Consider the following 19,740-nt stretch of genomic DNA (forward strand, 5'->3'; position numbering starts at 1 on the left):
ATAAAAAGTTTGTTTAATTTACCTGAGGGTCCATCGGGACCGAACGGAGGTCTGTTAGGTCCAAATGCAGCAGGCCCAGGGCGATGACCAAAGTTCCTATCCATTGGTCCATCTTTGCTAAAGGGAGGTCTGTTTGGTCCAAAAGGTCCTGGTCCAGAGCCAGGAATAAAGTGTCGGTCCATTGATCTATCGTTGCCAAATGGTGGTTTGTTAGGCCCGAATGGTCCAGGACCATGATTTTTGACTGCATCCATGGGCCCATCTTTACTAAACATAGGTCCATGTGGTCCAAAATGATGAGGACCAGGACCAACGTTTCTATCATTTGGTCCGTCTTTGTTAAAAGGAGGTCTATTTGGTCCGAATACCCCTGGTGCAGAACCGAAGTTTCTTTCCATTGATCTGTCGTTGCCAAATGGTGGTTTGTTAGGTCCGAATGGTCCAGGACCATGATTTTTGACTGCATCCATGGGCCCATCTTTACTAAATATAGGTCCGTGTGGTCCAAAATGATTAGGACCAGGACCAACGTTTCTATCATTTGGTCCGTCTTTGTTAAAAGGAGGTCTATTTGGTCCGAATACCCCTGGTGCAGAACCGAAGTTTCTTTCCATTGATCTGTCGTTGCCAAATGGTGGTTTGTTAGGCCCGAATGGTCCAGGACCATGATTTTTATCTGTATCTATGGGTCCGTCTTTACCAAAAATGGGTCCCTGTGGTCCATGAGTAATTATACCAGAACCAGGACCGTAGTTTTTATCATTTGATCCGTCTTTGTCAGTAGAAGATCTGTTTGGTCCGAAGGATCCTGGTACTGCACTGAAGTTCTTGTCCATTGGTCTATCGTTACCAAATGATTGCTTGTTAGGTCCAAACCCAGGACCATGATTTTTATCTGCATCTATTGTAGATACATCTTTTTCACCGTTAGGTCCACAAGACCCAGGTCCAGAATCTTTTTTGTTATCTACAGAATCATCTTTATCAGGTGTATCGTTTGTAGGTACCTCTGCTGGAGGAGCAATTTTCATACTTAATAAAGATGGAATCTTCAAAGATCCTGCTGGAACCGGTGATTGATTGAATACATCATGCCCAAAATCTGGTGAATCAGATCTGAATGGTACTGATGGAGGTCGATTAAAAATAGGTTGATTTTTTGGGCCACTAAATGGTCCCTCATGGAACGGACGGGTAAATGCTTCTCGATCAGGGTCATCCGGATTTTTACTATCAGCTTCTGACTCCTTATTAGCTACAGTAGGAGTAGCCGGTTTTTCTAAAGTTGTGGTTAGTGCTTCATCCTGTTGTTCTGTAGCCTCTGGAGATGGGTCCAAGTTTAAATCTTTCGCTTGAGAGTTTTCAACTCCTACAAACAGAAGCGAATCAGGATTTTTTTTTATTCTAGAATCCTCATCGTCTTCGTTCGTGTCATTCTTATTTTCATCAGCAGTTGTTACTTCACTCTCAGCTATCGGCTCTTCACATGGAATCCAGGCAGACTCATCTAGCATGGGATTAATAGGTTCAGGGGTTTTGACAATACTACTACACTCTTTTTCTGCTAAGGAAACATCACCTTTGGCTTGATCTTTACCACTTTCGTCAGATGGCCTTTCACTAAGTTGTTGAGTACTTTCTGCTTCAGCATTAAGAGAGATAAAGTCAGATTTAATTGTCTCTGGCGTGCCTTGTTTTCCAGAATCTGTATTTTCTTCAACAGATTCAGATGATAGAGCAAAGCTATCTTTATCTTTTTTATTTTCTGGGGGATCCTGATTGGAAAATTGTGTTGGATCCCTACCTCTAAAGTCATCAAAGCTGTCATAATTAAAATCTTTGTTTTTATCAAGTCCTTCATCTTTAGTCTCAAAATTACCAGTACTTTGATCCCTGCTATTGTTAGGACCGTTAAATCCAAATTGGTTTGGACCGTTATTACCCGACTCGTCGGGTCCAGTATTTTCAAAATTGTTCGGGGTGTTGTTGCAAAAGTTGTTTGGACCGTTATTTCCAAAGGTGTTCGGACCTCTATTCTGATTATTTGGACCATTATTTCTAAAGTTGTTAGGACCAACATTTCCAAAATTTTTGGGACCAACGTTTCCAAAGTTGTTAGGGCCGTTGTTAGGGCCGTTGTTAGGGCCGTTGTTTCCGAAATTGTTGGGACCACCTTTATTGTTACCGAAGTTATTCGGGCCTCTGTTATTATTGTTATTCGGAACGTTATTTCCAAAGTTGTTGGGTCCGTTGTTTCCAAAGTTATTGGGAGGGTTATTGCCAAAGTTATTCGGACCGTTGTTTCCAAAGTTATTAGGTCCCATATTCCCAAAATTGTTAGGGCCCTCATTTCCAAAGCTATTAGGGCCGCCTTTGTTATTACCGAAGTTGTTTGGGCCTCTATTATTAAAGTTATTTGGACCATTATTTCCAAAGTTATTAGGACCATTATTACCAAAGTTATTGGGCCCGTTATTTCCGAAGTTGTTGGGTCCCATATTTCCAAAGTTGTTCGGGGCATTATTTCCAAAGTTATTGGGGCCACCTTTATTGTTACCGAAGTTGTTTGGCCCTCTATTGTTACAGTTGTTTGGACCGTTATTTCCAAGGTTATTTGGACCGTTGTTTCCAAAGTTGTTGGGTCCCATATTCCCGAAGTTGTTTGGTCCATTATTTCCAAAGTTATTAGGACCACCTTTGTTGTTACCAAAGTTATTCGGCCCCCTATTATTGTTGTTTGGACCATTGTTACCGAAGTTGTTTGGACCATTGTTACCAAAGTTGTTTGGTCCATTATTTCCGAAGTTGTTTGGACCGTTATTTCCACAGTTGTTTGGACCATTATTTCCAAATTTGTTTGGACCGTTATTTCCAAAATTATTGGGACCGTTATTTCCAAAGTTGTTGGGACCGTTATTTCCAAAGTTATTGGGACCGTTATTTCCAAAGTTATTGGGACCATTATTTCCAAAGTTATTGGGACCGTTATTTCCAAAGTTGTTTGGGCCACCTTTATTGTTGTTACGGTTGTTATTCGGACAGTTATTTCCAAAGTTATTTGGACCATTATTCCCAAAGTTGTTGGGTCCCATATTTCCAAAGTTGTTAGGACCATTATTTCCAAAGTTGTTAGGACCATTATTTCCAAAATTATTCGGACCATTATTTCCAAAGTTATTTGGACCTCCTTTATTGTTATTACGGTTGGTATTTGGACAGTTGTTATTTCTGAAATTGTTGGGTCCATTATTTCCAAAGCTATTAGGGCCACTATTTCCAAAGTTGTTGGGGGCATTGTTTCCAAAATTATTGGGGCCATTATTTCCAAAATTGTTGGGGCCACTATTTCCGAAGTTGTTTGGGCCACTATTTCCAAAGTTATTTGGGCCATTATTTCCAAAATTGTTGGGGCCGTTATTGCCAAAGTTATTAGGACCACCTTTATTATTATTACCAAAGTTATTTGGACCATCATTGCCAAAACTGTTGGGACCAAATTTGTTGGGGCCGACATTTCCAAAGTTGGTTGGACCGTCATTGATCACGTTGTTGCTATCATCTTTATTGCCAAAATTATTTGGTCCACATTTATTATTACTGTTATCATTTGGAGCTCTTTCATCAAAGCTATTGGGATGGGAATTTCCAAACGTATTGGGACCATCTGGGTTGCTATTATAAAAGTTATTTGCACCTTTATTGTTACTGTTATTTGGACCAATATTTCTGAAATTGCTTGGACCAGCATTTTCAAAGTTGTTAGGACCAGTTTTGTTATTGTTACCAATAAACTTGTTTGGTCCTCTGTTCCCAAAGTTTTGTTCTGTAGTATCATTATTGATATTTTTAACATTGTTGTCAAATTCATTAGACCCATGGTTCCCAAAGTTGGAACCTTTGTTTGGAACACGATTTCCAAAGCTTGACGAATTATTACCAATATCACCTTGACTTTTATTTTGGAACGTATTTGAACCTTTGGTTTCAAAGCTTGGGCCTTCTTTTGGATCTTGACTTGATTGATCGAAGTTAGCATTTACATTATCTGAAGAGTTAAATCCACCGGGTCCTTGATTATTAGAGCTAAATTGAGTTTTTGTATCTTTGTCAGTCATTGCTTTTTTAAAACTCTCACTAAGTGAACCAACACTTGAAGAAAATGAGGTGCTTGGTTTAAAAACATCCATTGCAGCTTTACGTTTTTCAAAAACTTTAAGCAATTCAGGAGGTACATCTTCCTTATTTTTATTTTCAAACTGCTTTTCATTTCTATCTCCATGATTATCACTGTAGTTGACATTATTTTCACTGTAAATCTCGTTACTATTATCGTTAAAATTATCTCTGTCATTATTTTTGAAGTTCCCTCCTTTGTTCGGTCTGCTAAAGTTATTTTCATTTCTTTCATTAAAATTGTTGTCATTTTCGTTGTAGTTATTTCCTTGGTTATTTTGTTTGTTATTTCCAGAGTCATTTCCTTTGTTAAAGTTTGGTGGTGGTTGATTGTAATGGCCACCCGCCATTGGTGGTGGTTTAATGAATTGATTCTTGTTTCTGTTATCATTGCCTAACGGCATCTGCTGATTAGGTGGTATGTTTTGATTGATATTTTGATTTAAATTAGGGCCCATATTTTGGCGTTGCATGTTTACAGAACTCATTTGCTGAGGAGGTGGAGCATTATTGTTACTGACAGCCATCGGTGGCTGAGAGAAACCAGGCGGTGGCTGCGAAAAGTTTTGTGGTGGGAAACCGGGTGGCGGCTGGGACAAATTCGGGACCATAGTCGTCTGCTGAGTTTGCACTGGAAGTGGTTGAGTCTGCATTGATGGATGCTGTTGCATTTGAGGTGGTCCCATCGCCATTGGTTGTTGCATCGTATTGTAATGTGGTGGCATAGCCGAAACCATTGGCTGAGCCATGGGTGCGGTCATACCTGTGCTCATTGCTGGGTTGTACTGGTTCCACTGGTTCCATGCTTGGCTCATATCAGGCTGCATCACTGGTGGCATTGCTGCCATTTGCGGTGTCATCATTTGATGTGTTGGTCCTGGTTGGTGCATAGCCATTGTTGGACCAGCTGAGACAACAGCTGGAGTGGGATGGGGGTTAACCATTGTGGTCGGCGTAGCAGCCATCGTCGGTTGATCAGATTTGCTAGTCGTCAGACCTAAGGTTTTACCTATACCTAGTAGATTATTTATCAATCCCTGATTTTCAGTACTAGAAAGAATGTTCATAATCTTATCTCCACCCGGAACACTCTTTTTATTCTCAGCTTCTTTAGCTGCCATTAGTTGTTCACGCTGACGTCGCATCTTTTCACGACGTTCTATTAATTTCTCTCGAATAGATGTCCATTTAGCTTCATACTGCTTGTACTGAGCCTAAATTAAATAAAGGATGAAAATAAAGCACGTTATAACTATATATTTTATTGATTATTTACTTCACTAGAATATAATAAATAACGAAAACAAAAAAAGTTGCATGAATAAGAAATAATATTTCACAAGTTAGTAGATCATAGGTATGAATTTTTTTTGGAAATTTCATGAAATAAAATCAATCTACTGTAAATTAAAAAAAACAAATAGTTGAATTAGCGAAACAAACAAATAAATTTACTCAACTTATTTCCCACTTAAAAGAATCATTATGAAAAAAAAAAAAAAAACATTGATTAAAAAAATTTTTCAATTCATAAATAACAATACCTTGTCAGGGTGATTGGCATTTTGCTGTTTCCATTTATTAAACTGCTCTTCCCAGGTTCTAAATTGTTCGTCAAATTGTTTTTCAGATTTAAGAAGTTTCAATTCACTATCATCTTTAGCTTTTTTTGCGCTCTCCGACTCAGAATCTGAAGTGGATGGTCGTTTTGTACCAGATGTAGTAGCAGCAGGAGCAGGAGCAGGAGTGACGGTAGTTGGTGGAGGCTTAATAAAAATCCAAGTTAAGAGAAATAATACTTCACGAAGAGAAAAAATTAGTTATATAGACTTACAGGTGGCGCTGCTGTGGTATATCCGTATGTATTAACCGTGTTGGTAGGTGGTAATGGAGGTTTGTCATCTTTTGGTGGTGGAGGAGGCGGTTGCGTTGACATGGGCAACGGTGGAGCTTGACCGTATTGTTGCTGGTACTAAATTATATATTAACTAGATTAAAAACCGAACCGCATGAAAGAAAATTGTTAAATTTACAAAATCAATAAATAATTTTAACCGAACTGGAATTTCAACGATTTCTTTAGAATGATTAGTTCTAATGAAAAATTTTCTCAACAGATGATTAGTAGAGAAAATAAGACTAACACTTAGTACCTTTTCTCCATACTGAGCTTGCCATTGCTGATACTGTTGTTGCCACTGTTGCCACTGAGCCCAATTTTGTTGCTGAGCAGCAGCCCATTGCTCAGGTGTGTAACCATTTGGTGCCTACAATTAAAGAATGTTGCTTTTCTTTCTACAAAGGTTTTAAATTAAAAAATGCATTTAAATGGTAAATCATTACAACTAGTCCCTGAACTTGAAAGTTCCATCAACTTAGTTTATTTTTTTCCATTTTTTTTTTTACTATGATTATAACAAAACATTGTACATAAAAAAAAGTTAGTAAAATAACTACCAGTACTTTGTAAATTTATTTTGTTAGTGAAATTATGAAGTGTTGTTACAAACATAATCGTTGATTTATTAATATTTTATTCGATGACAACACTTCATTTAACGTAAATAATTTTTTTTTGGCGTTTTTTTGAGTGAGTACTAGTTATTTATATATAGTATGCCGAACACTGTTTTTTCTACCGAAGGCATACCCGACCCTCAAAAACTCTTGAGGTACAAAAATTGCCTTATTAAAGTTTGTGTTACAATTTGGCACCTATAATTGGTTTGATTTAAAAATACGTTAACTTCAATATAAATATTTGGAATAATTCCATAACAGATAATAAATATTATTCTTGTATACATACCGGTTGGTTATAGTATTGCAAGTAAGCTTGCATTGCTGCCATGGGATCAGTACCAGGTGGTGGTGCTGAATACCCCGTTGGTGGTGGGGGCATTGGTGCAGTACCAGAGGGTACTTGCCATTGGTTCCAGTTTTGCATTTTTACTTTTACTGCTTTATTTTTTAGCTTTATTTCATTAAGCTAATGCATGGTTTGCCGATGGTTTTTTAAAAGCTGTCCTTTTGGCTAGAGGCTATTTAAATTTGAGGAGAAAACATGTTTGTTATAGTTATTTCTATTAATTATTAAAGAGTAGATCTCAAGGTCTACTAAAATGATTAAATAAGGGACAAGAATCAATTTCAATTCGACAATGTCTTATGTAAAAACAAGAAACCGATCTAGTAACTTAGTTACTTCAACTTAAAAAGTAGTCTGTAAAAAATTCGGCTAAGAATATTTAGAGTAAATTTGTCTGAAATGAATGAAGTAAAAATAGTTACAAAATTATATGTTTATAATATAGTGTACGTATAACAATAAAATTTATCATCACTATTGCACATTAATGTAAAGCTATTTATCATGCAGTTTTTAATAGTGCATCAGAAAAATATAATACAATACATAACTACGACTTAAAATTTTCTCAATTTTGGAGGCTATCCTCTATTATATTCGTTATTCTGTGGGTCAATATTTTTACTACTCTTAGAGTGAAACAAATAGATAAGCAAAATAATATGAAATTCTACTAGATTGTATATGAGAAATTAGATGTAAGATGAAGAGATTAATAGTAAATTTACATTATTAGAAATCGACTGTAAATTGAAAAATTGCCGAAATTATTGATTTGGGATTTTTCTAACAAGGAATATACTTGTTAGACAAGTACTACAAGGTGTTGGGATTCCAATAAAACTGCGAAATTATTTTAACCAACGTTGATTTGTTGTATGCAGAAAATTAATCTCAAGTTATCCAAAAAGCTTTGAAAATTTTATGGGCTCCTAAATAACAGTAAATGTCTTAACAATAAAAATTAGTTTTAGATAACTACAAAGTGTTTTAATAAAATCGTTCGTTAAAAATACTTCAGCATTAATATAATACTCGGTTATTTATAGCAAATGATCATATATAATGTGTATGGTTGAATTCAAGGTGCTCCAAATAATTCAATTTCTGTATTAAAATGATTCATAAACGTAACATTACTACTTAGCAGCTGCAGTGCACATTATGTGCAATCCGAAACTAAAATTTGTATACAGGTACGGTGTCAGTACATCTGATCATATAAAACGAATTTCTTTGAACCATTATAGCCACAATAGATATATATGTAAGCAGATAATATTACGCCTATCCATAAGAAAATTTTTAAATAAAAGTAGCATAACAAAACAATTTTTCTTACTATGGGTGAATGAACTGATTAATGGGCTTCAAGTAAGCGTAAAACAACACTTTGCACCCTAGGTAAAAAAATTTCTTGTGTTGGGAAGAAATAGACGCATATTTTTTACTTTTTGCCTATGGTACGAAACGTAAAATTGATTTATACAAAAAAATTAATTGTTTTCAAGTTTTTTTTATATAACAAACATGAAAAACGTCATCTAATCTGAAGAATTCAGGCAAAGTTTTTTTTTACTGTTTTCGTTACTTTCATCATGGTTAATATTGATTTTTATTATGCTATCTACATTGTGCATACCATGAGTAACTCAAATTGGCATTACTTTTACACACTCTCTCACTCTCTCATAAGGTATCCCTTTTAACATCTTCATGCACCTCACCAATTATCATTTTAAGCTTTGCGATATTATCAACTTTGTCATGCGTCATTGTTTAACCATAATAACTTGTTCTTTTCTCTCACCTCATATTCACCCTCTCTACATTCTACCTTGCATTCCACTCATCTGCCTTACCAGCCTTCTCTAGCCATTATTATCATTTAGCCTTCTTTTCGTCCTCTAATTTATTAACTCAGCCCTTCCTTGGAATTTCACTAGTTTTTACGTATATCTTTATTTTTTATTTTACTTCTGTTTCATTTTATTTTGGTTTTTATTTTTTGTATTTTCTATTTTTAGTAAATGCTTCGCTGTTATTTTTTAGCTTCTGAGAATTAGTTGTAAGTTTGTTAATACCAATGTAATTTGAATCTGGCCACATGGAGATCTTTCCTAAGGCATAACAGATTCTACTCTCTCTCTCCGCGCGCGCACATGCACACACAAGCGCGCGCGCGAAAGATCCTGATGTTTAAATCTGCTACAAATCAGTATTTTTCAATTTTTTCTGGATAAAGATTTAGATAGTCGGATCTCCATTAATTTGGTTTAGGCTTGGTACCCGTATTAGTAAAGCAATTGGGTCACAGTTTTTTAAAGTACAATAGTCAATTTGAATAATAAGAAATGTGGATTACTATGGCAATAAAAATATGGGGAGTATTACCCTCAAGTTTTTACACGGAACGAGGCACAATATTAAAAATAGGAGCAACACTATGAAATGTATCTCAGTATACAAAAATATATAATATTCTCAACATAAGGGTTCCTTAAAGGCTTCGTAGCCTTAACCCAATAATCCTAGAGCCTTTAATCTATTAATCCAGATTCTATAACGTTATGGACAGTCATATAGATGAGTTTTCCCTATGTTTTATAGACTTTGTAGTTACTAGGATACGGGGTTTAAGACTCTGGAAATACTGGATTTTTGGGTATGGGACTCTAGAAACACAGGGTCACGGGGTTTGGGGGTTGAGAATTATTGGGCTAAGGTACATTCTTGAATTTCCCGCAGATTAGATGCCACTTTTGGTATCCCACCGCTATACAACCCAGCGTAGCTACTCATCTTTTTTTTTTCGTTCCTGCGCCACTGAGTACTACTGCTACATATGATAGGAAACTATGACGTAGCTGTAATGGGGTCTTAACTAGACCTCTGTTACATCTAAGAAAATAACTTATACAGAGTGCTTACTATGTCGTTTTATCGCTCTCTCCGTCTTCCTTTATATTGAAAAATGGTATTACGACAGCATTGACATTAAAAGCTTATACCTTCACCATAGGCCCTATATGAAGAAGTCACGTGACTATTTTGGATTTCAATAAAACCTGTGTGTAAAATTTTTAAAGAATCGAAATGAAAATACTTTCAAATATTTCAAGTTTGAAATATTACAATAAACGCTAATAAAATATTAAAAAATTTTAACAAAAGTTAAAGCATCGAATAACCCAAAAAACGTATTTCGAAGGAAAAGTTAAAATAGGTTAAAAATAACAATTTATATGGGTATTCTAAATGGAAACAAAATTATCGAAACGCACAAATACAAAAGTGTTAAACACTATGGAAATATAACCTCAATTTTTTTTGTTTCAGCAGTACTCTTTTACAATTGAGATAAAATTTAAAAAAAATTTTAATATGTATACATAAGATGTTAAGAAAATTTGTGAAGACGTTTAAATTTCTTTGTTTTACTTAACCTTCAAAAAATATAAAACCAGAATTTCTTGACGGGAATGCTAAAAACGTATCAAGAAGTTTTTCGAGTTTTCAAAGGGCAACGAAAACATTAAGGTACATAAAGAGGAATTGGTAGATAGATATACAAACATAACCTTAAAAATGTTTTCCCCAGTTATTTTATTGCGTTCAATTTTTTTCTTGAATTTAGGGAGGTAATTCTTCTCCCATGAAGAAGTAAAAGGGAGTACGAGTTCTCATAAGACGCTGTGTTGGTCAGCGGAACTAACCTACCTAAAAATGTCTACCCTCTTGATTACAGAAAATTTATGAGTTTAACTCGACAGTACTTGACGAAATAATAAAAAATTACATAATATACCTTAAGGCATCTAGTTTTTTTCATAGACAAAGCCAAATATATTATTTTTCCTGTACCAGATAAAAAATATTAAGTAAACAGCCTTGTAAACAGCATAACAAGTGTGACCTTTCGATACAAATGTTTTCAAAAATGTTACTTATTAACATTTACTGTTAAATTTTTCGTCTCTTGTATAAGAGGCTTTGATTTTTTTCAAAAACTGAGCTGTGGATCGATCAAAAATTTCAACGCAATATTCGTAAATTAATACAATAGATTCCAATACTCTTATAATTTTCACTAGGTAAACCAATCTTTACCTCATACTTTTATATAAATAAACGGAGAAACTTGATAAGTTTTTACAAACTTCAACAGAAGCTTTAATACTTTTTAAAAAGGTCATGATTGTTTTGTAATCGATTAGAAATGCAATTTCAAGCTATTGAAACGCCTATTGGAAAATCAAGCATGCCTTTGCTTATAAACTACCATTATTTTGGCTAAAAATAAAATGAACTAGAATAAGTCGATCATACACGTTGAAAACACAACAGGCTAACAATCGTTGTATACGCAGAGGCTTTTATAAGTTGAAGAAAGTTCAACAGTTTTTGTAAGATGCAGAGAAAAATAGTCGAGTAAAAAAGAATAATTGAGAGTGATAGGAAACTGACATTTTTTACTATTTCTTATATATTCACAGAAAAATCAAGTTTTAATTTTCAACAGGTTACAGTAAAAGACAATAAATTTTGAGCTATTTTTTTTATAAAAAGTTTTGAAAAAAATTATCAGAGATTCTGAACGAGATTATCGAATTCTGAAGAGATTGGCATCAAGAAAGTTGTAGTTTCTTACACATTTTTAAGAGATAGGCCATTACACAGATGTAAAAATGTTAAGACAGGTCACAACAGATCTAAAACTCTATAATACAAAATGCATAAAAAGTTCGATGTCGGCTGATAACATTTCACGAAGCACGACTTTTTTGCAAACTTACTTACAGAAACCGTTTTACTAAAAATTATGATCTGAAAGTTATAATAGTTTTTTACGAGACCTAACGCTTTGGTTTATCACTCCAGATCATTATTACGAATTAAATTTCTGAAATTTTAAATATTATTCCAATCTATTGCAATTGATTTCTGAAGGTCTTTAAGAAAAAATCACGTTATGGCGTATTTAATAACACAACAAATAAAAAGGTTACATGAAAATTTATCTTTTAAGATAGGAGTTCTTGTCCTACTTGTTTTTTTGAGTTGGATAATATCTGATGTGACACCTGCAATCTCTCAATTTCTATTACTGGTTCAGTTCTGCATTTTAAAGTATTAATAATCAAAACTAGACTTGATTTTATAACGATATTTGTTTTCTGGCTTGTCTTTTCTTATGTTTTGTTCATATAACTACTATTCTAATTAACTGTACTTTTTTTGTACATCCATGTTATTTTATTTTGTCACTTTTCTCAAATAATTCACAAAGTTTCCTTTTTTTCAGCATACTCAATTGAATATTTCCAGAAAAATTAGTTTTTTTTTTAACATTTCTTCATCAAACTTAGTTTTTGAACTTAATTCATCTCTCTCTTTCTTTCTTATCTTATTACGTTGGCACACCCTTAATTTTTTTTTTTTTTTCTTTCCTTGCTATTGTAGTTAGGTGCTGACCTGATATTTTCTTGTTCAAATCAATAACTAAATTTTATCAAGATTCTTTTATTACTTTACGTTGTTTCTACTTCTTGCTATTTGTTTTCTACACATATGATTATATAAGAAATAACTTACTGATACCAACTTTCTTATTGGATTTTGAATAGTATCAGTGTAAAATTGAAAGTTGATAAGTGACAAAAATGTAACTTTTTTTTAATCCATCTCCGGTGGCTATGTGACTGCAATATAAGCATATTGTTGAATCATACGGGAATAAATATTTTTTGAAATTAACAGCTTACATAAAGCAAGAAAGAATAACGAGTATTTTTCCTATACCCTTCGAGTTGCCAAGCCATGGCCTAATTTCTTAAGCTACATCGCCTTTTTGGCCCAAAACACTATTTGGTCCAATCAATCGCCAAAAAATGTATGAAATGTTTCAGTATTGTAGTATGTTGGTAAAATACCTTGTTTCATGCAATTTTTTTTTGTTTGAAAAATTAATATTCAAAGACGGGAGTTCGAAGAAGTACAACTCACTCAAATTGAAACAGCATCGAATGTTGAAAGAGATACTTTTAGTTCAATTTCAACAAGTAACAAAATTTGGCTGTAAACATCAATGAAGATGCATGTAAGCACAATTGCGGACAGTGAAGGAGAAGTTATGAAAGTAGTATTTAATCTTTACTAGGTCCACTGGGAGTTGAACACGCTGTAGTAACTGTAAATGGGTCTGATACATCCACATACCACTTTAACTTTGTATTAAAATCATGAATCTATATTTCAGCGACGTTGATTTTGACTACAGCGACAGCTCAATACAACAACTGATTATTATTTCAAAAGCTAGTCACGAAGCCGTTTAATATGTTTTTATATTTTTACTGCTTTACGATTGACTGTCGAAATAATAAATAATCGTTGCACTGAGCTGTCACTGCCATCAAAATCAACATTTACAGTTTTACTACAAAATTGAAGTGCACTGTCGATATTAAGGACCCCCCTTCTAGTAGTCAGAGCGGGTGTTCAAGTCATCGACATCACACTTCATTGTTGTAAAACTGGAAATTTTTATTCTAGCAACGTTGATTCTAACGACATCTTAATCTCAATAGCTTAAAGAATAATTACTTATATTTTGTTGAGAATTTATTAAAAATTATGAGGCTACCAGAGTATTAAATCCAGCAGTTTTCTACTATTCACCTTTACTAATATCTACTGAAATCATCTTGAACCAATTGACAGGATATAGCAGTATTTGACTAGAACAGGATTAAAATGTATCCTTAAAATAAAGAGCACGTTACGTTTAATTTGCCAGCACTAAAACAATTTTTAACCTAACACAAATTTTTTTACAATACTTTCTTTAAAACTTATGCAGAAAAAGTAAGCATATAAAATCACAAGAAATATCTAAAAAGTTTTGGTAAAAAAAATTAGTTATTACTTAAAACTATAATTTACTGGACATTATCGACTAAAAAAGATCTTTTATATTTAGATGTAGACGAGAATCACAGGAATTGATACCGTAAAATGAACGGTTTTTTAGAGATAGTTTGTCTATACTTTAATTTTTATTACAGCAGTAAGTGAGTATTAACCACACTTTGGGTTAAATTTATGAAATCTATAAAGCTTGTATACGCCTAATTATACTTTTTACTATTAAGAAAGAGTAGAATTTTTCTTGAAAAAGAATGTGCAACTACTCGCCATGTAAATTCATGTCTCATGAAAATTTTCTCAAGTTTTGCAAAATTTTATCAAAAGTTAACGTTTGGTTAAACTTGAGCCAAACATGGGAGGTGAGAAAAATACCATTATGGGCTTTTGCTTAACCAATGTTTGACTTACGTGTAACTAATGTTTATATAAATTTTACGATACAAATGGCTACAGTTTTGCTTACCTAATATAATATTAATAATGATAATAATAATAAAAATTAATGAGAAACTAATGAAGAATACGATTCTTATAAGTATCACTGATGCCATTGGTATTTTATTCTGAAACAATACTTTTGAAAAAAAGACAGACCATTGTGATCGAACTATAACTACTGAGAATTCTCATACGACACAAGTACGCTGAAGGAGAATAGAACGGGCTGGTGTCATATCAAATTGGGGGCATATCGCTGCGAAAAGAATTGTTACTTTCAACTCGCTAGTACTCGTCTTATTGTTCATAAATCTGTAACGGAATTTTTTATTCAAACATATGATATTTTTTTTTTTTAGTCCGAGTCTTAGACATCAACAATACACCTGCTAACTATGAATGTTGAAATCAGAAACCTGTTAGTAATGAAGGTTATTCTACCGTTATATAGCGATGGTGTGCCCATGTAAGATTTCCACAGAACTATAACTATATGTTCATTCGTATATAAATAATGTTCTGTGAAAATCTTACATGGGCCCACTATCGCCATCTGACGGTAAAATAACTCTCATTAATGTAACAAAGTTTTCCGCGAAATCGACCCAATGGCTAAGCGATAGAGTTGCAGTGCCGTCCATCACCGATGTAAAGCAGCATTTGGCGGTTAGTACTTGGATGGATGACCGTTCAAGTCTTGCCGTTTTGCCTCTGCTGTTTGCTTCGTGGATTGATTAACTGTTTCTCTGTCCCTTTGACATCGTGAACGAGAGGTATACCAAATTTCTGCCCCGTTGTCTTAGTCTGCAGCTTGGACACCGGGTCAGAAATGAGGCAGATACACCGGGCTGTTCCTAATCAGGTTTTTCCTACGAGAGATTTCCCGGGGGTTTCCTGATCCACATTACAATCGTCATGGGCGAATACGAAGCATAGGGCCTTCCCATCCTCATTCCCTCCTAATCCCAAGTGCTAAGTACCCTCAGTAGTACCTCTACAAAAGAGCCGGACCTAAAGCACTAAAATATAAAAAATTAAAAAAAAAGTTTTCGGCTTGTATTATATTGAAACATTTCACAAAACCTATACATTTGCAATTGTTGTACATATGTAGAACTACTCATACACGTTATTTGATATCACATGATTACAATGGAGATGGCGGCTAAAAAGAGCAAAGTATGCTAGCAAGCAAGCATTGACAGAACACGGCAGTCTAAAAAGAGAGCGATAGTGAGTAGTAAGTAGTAAGGCTCGTACCCTATAGCTCTTACCGTTCTCTTTATATGGCTCAAGCAAATTTCTATGAGGAAATCAAGCAAACTAAATTGTAATAAATAACATTAACTCCGAATATTCTAAAGAAGTAATGCCTCCTTTGTTGGTAAATTATTATTGCAATGCAATAAACGTAAAAATTGATTATTAATTACTAAATGCATTAATTGTTTGTTTGCGTTCCGTACTATGAAAATGAATGTCACAAAGACGGCTTTAGGTTCGTACCCTATAATGTTTTTCCATTCGTATTTTCGATTTACACTTCCTTCTCAAGCAAAAAACAATCTTCTGCATCACATGCGACGACATCGACACAGATAATATCGATTACTGGAACGAGGTACACTTGAAGGACAAAGTCAACAATCATAAACAATATTCTTTTCAGGTGAAAAGTCACAAGTACGGCTTGTAGGAAATAGTAGTTTTCCTACGAGTTTGAAAAGTCTCTGTTTGCGAACCGAGAGGTTTGCAGTCCGAGCCGAAGGCGAGGAACGTAATGAGGTTCGTGAAGGAGACTTTTCGAACGAGTTCCGGAAAACTGCTTTTTCGCCCGAGGAAGTACCAGCTTCCCAAAAGCACCTGAGGGCGGAAAAGTATTTTTTTTATATCCTCGGCATGGTTGCCTCGCAGAGGATGCCAAAATACTTTTTCTAATAATCAGTTAATGAGATTTTTACCCCAGAGGTTATGTTGAACTTTTCCCCTTTAAATTGTGGAAAAACGCCGTATTTTTGACAAGGAAAGAGAAAAAGTTGTTTATGGATCTTGGAAAGATAATACAGCATCATCTTCTGCTAATTTTGCATCCTCGCCTTCGGCTCGAGTAGCAACTCATGCCCAGGAGGACATGCCGTATTTTCTTCTCTTAGTGCGTAATTTACTATTTTGGCTATTTAAGCAGTAAAATATCGAAATTTATTGTAGGTAGCAAAATACATTGTAATCATCTATTACTCGCCAAATTTTTAAGATAGCCACTAAGCGAAATATGCGACCTTAAAAAATGAATAACTATATAAAAACTGCATTTACAAACAAATTAGTATCTGAGAGCTCCTAGAAAATGAGACTACATCAAAAGTTATAGGTAAAAAAGTAAATAAATAAAAGTAGAGGCTTACATGGAAGTTCAACAAAATTGTACTTGGACTTGTCCTACTAAAAATTTTAAACTGAAATTTTGTACAAATGTTCTTGAAAAATAATAGATGTGAAAAAATCTATTATCAATACTTTTTTAGCACAATTTAAAAAATTTTTTTACATACAAAATTTTATAACAAACTTTGGGCAATTAAAGCAATTGATACCATAATACTTTGCTCATTTGTAGGTTATACTTTTTTAGAAAATAATACAGAAATTTATCTAGTTTTGACTAAAACTAACAAAATCAACACGACGTCAGAAATAACTCAAAAATTTTCCGTGGTGATTTAATAACAATTAGGAAAGTACTAGCGAGTTAAACACACCACTTATTTCACAGTGATATGTCCCTAACTTGGTACGACACTGACCTACTCTATTCTCTTGAAGCGTGTATGTGTCACATACGAATTCTCGGTGGCTGATGTTTGATTCGAGAACAGTCTAGCTCTTTTTCAAAAGTATTATATTTCGGAATAAAATACTTATGGTACTAGTCATGATTATAGAAGTTGTCTTCTCAATAAATTTATGATTAATTTTTGTATTATTTCAGCAAAACTATTACTCTGCATATGGTAAAGTTTATAAACATTTGCTAAACTTAAATACATGCATTAGTTAAGCAAAAACTCAAGTTTAGGATTTTTTTATTGCTCATGTTTGGCTCAAGTTTGACCAAACGTTGATTTATTCCAAAATTAAGCAAAACTTAAATTTTTTTCGCAGATTAAAGATATTGTTTGGTTTAAATATGAAGTACAAAATAAACTAAACAATTAGTATAAATTCTTAATTGAATACTAGTAGAATTAGATTATAATTTCAACATTTAGAACTTTGATTTTTATACATTAAAACCTGTTATTGTATCTCGTGAAAATTTTTTAAACAATAAGAGCTTAATTCTATTTTATGGCATTAACATAATAGAAAACGCCTACATATATACTTGCATAGTTGCATGAAAGTTGGTTGAGAAAACCCTGAAACTAAGCTCTAACGACAGAAATCTTTGTAATCAACCTTTAAATGTGGAGTCACATGGTTGACATCTATATACAATCATTTATCGATTGTTCGAGACTTATTTGAGACATCAAAAGTTTACTTTAGAACCTTAACAAAATTCTTCTAAATACACTATTTTTAGCTAAAGTAAATGACTTGATTCTAAACCGAAAATTCATTAATTTATTTGTTACTTGTTCATGTTAGTAAAAATACGTGTGTGAGAGCTACTTATTTGGAAAAAATAGGAATTAGTGTCATATCTGAGCGATAAAAAAGAAAAAAGTATTTTGTGACTTAGTTGAGCATCAAAATTTCGGACAAAAAAAATTGTATCCTAAAGAGACGGAGCTTGCTGCTCCCACGAAAATTGTTAACATTTCAAAATTGTTTTATTGAAGAAACTTAAAAAAACATGTCTAGATGAAAACCTACTATGTAAAATTATTCGTAACCACTATATGTGCACAAGGCTAATATATAATAAAACTAATTTAACACATACGCAGAATATATAGACGCGATCGCTTACACACATACAGAGATATATGAATGCATGCAAGAACATATGCACAAATTTGTAAAAATTTTCTATCTAAAAAGATGAATGTTATGTATAAATTTTTTATCCGCTGTCAAGGTTCTTTTTATTGGTAACCAGGGGTTAAGATGAGCCGTCCATACAATAAATACATTTTAAGAAACTATGAGAACAAATAACTATAACGATTTATTTAAAATATAATCCTTAAGTTGTGGGTTGTTTTATTATTAATGGCGTAGAAAAGTATGAAATACAATGGTGCACTAGTCATGAGTTTCTGAAAAAGTAGTTAACAAATAACAGAAACCATCATAATCAATATTCACAAACTGATAACAATCCATAGAGGTAGCTTTAAAAACTAGTTAGATTTAAAATAATTTTCTAATTAACAATTATTTATAAGTAATCAATAAAATATTTATTGTTTGACGCAAAGTTTCTGATGGACATATTTTGATTTAATTTTCTTGATTGTAGTACGTCATTGTTCGTTTCTATTGTATAGAATATATATACATTTTTTGTAAATGTTTATATCCTTGACACGACAGTAGTATTTATGTTTGTTAAAATTTATCTGTCAGTTTAGTTTCTCGTTCAACAATCTTTTGTATTGTTTTTTCCTCCTTTAATTTATCTCTTATTTTTGCCGGTTCCAAGCTTATCTACTCTTTACTACCACACAAATCCCACATAAGCGTAACTCCTATAATCTACATAGTTTCGTGATCTAATAACACGTTAAATTTTCTTAGGTTTTTTTTAAACTTATTTCTTTACTCCTACGTTCTTATATTTATATTCATGTCATTTTTCCAAAATACACCTCATATCTTATTTTACTAATATTAAAAAAATTTTTTCTATGTTAAAAAATAATTTCAGGATATCTTTCCAGCACATATGCTTGAATATCTCTTGTCTCTTATGAATATCACTTGTCTTTTTCTTGAATATAATTCAAGGCTCGTTAATGTTTTGAGGATGTATAGAGGATATTTTGTACTCTGCACATTTTAACTTTTCTTTTAGATTAATTCTGGTCATTTGTCTTTTCTTACATGTGCTTTATGCAAAATATATTTTCTATTAATTTTTATTATTTATATTTCTAAACTTTCCTGTTAGTCTACATCTTCAACGTATAAACCGGTACGTTCGTATTACTTCCAAGAGTCATATTAAAAAATTTTCAACAGTTTCCTTTTATTATATCCTCTAACTTTTACTCTTTATGAATATTGTATTGTGACTTTAGTATCAGAAGGTGCAGCTTCCTCCTAAGACTTCTCCGTAGTAGCTATTTTCCATACCATATTGACTTGATCACGGCCTTGTA

At 33.3% G+C, this 19,740-nt stretch overlaps 1 protein-coding gene across 1 annotated transcript in view; it reads right to left on the reverse strand.

Moving 5' to 3' along the window:
* The window catches only part of LOC106642091 (uncharacterized), an 83,219-nt gene that overhangs the window by 50,747 nt on the left and 12,732 nt on the right, over positions 1-19,740 (reverse strand). Inside the window, exons 2-6 of the mRNA XM_089597435.1 lie at positions 6,983-7,214; positions 6,327-6,440; positions 6,008-6,145; positions 5,718-5,939; positions 23-5,387 (exon numbers count right to left, since the gene is read on the reverse strand). Coding sequence (XP_089453561.1) covers positions 23-5,387; positions 5,718-5,939; positions 6,008-6,145; positions 6,327-6,440; positions 6,983-7,120 — 5,977 coding nt within the window. The 5' untranslated portion in view covers positions 7,121-7,214. The remainder of the gene's footprint in view (positions 1-22; positions 5,388-5,717; positions 5,940-6,007; positions 6,146-6,326; positions 6,441-6,982; positions 7,215-19,740) is intronic.

This window comes from Copidosoma floridanum, unplaced genomic scaffold, assembly GCF_036245765.1.
Source record: "Copidosoma floridanum isolate Cflo_tuat_1 unplaced genomic scaffold, Cflo_Japanese_pri ptg000032l, whole genome shotgun sequence".
Lineage (NCBI taxonomy): Eukaryota > Metazoa > Arthropoda > Insecta > Hymenoptera > Encyrtidae > Copidosoma > Copidosoma floridanum.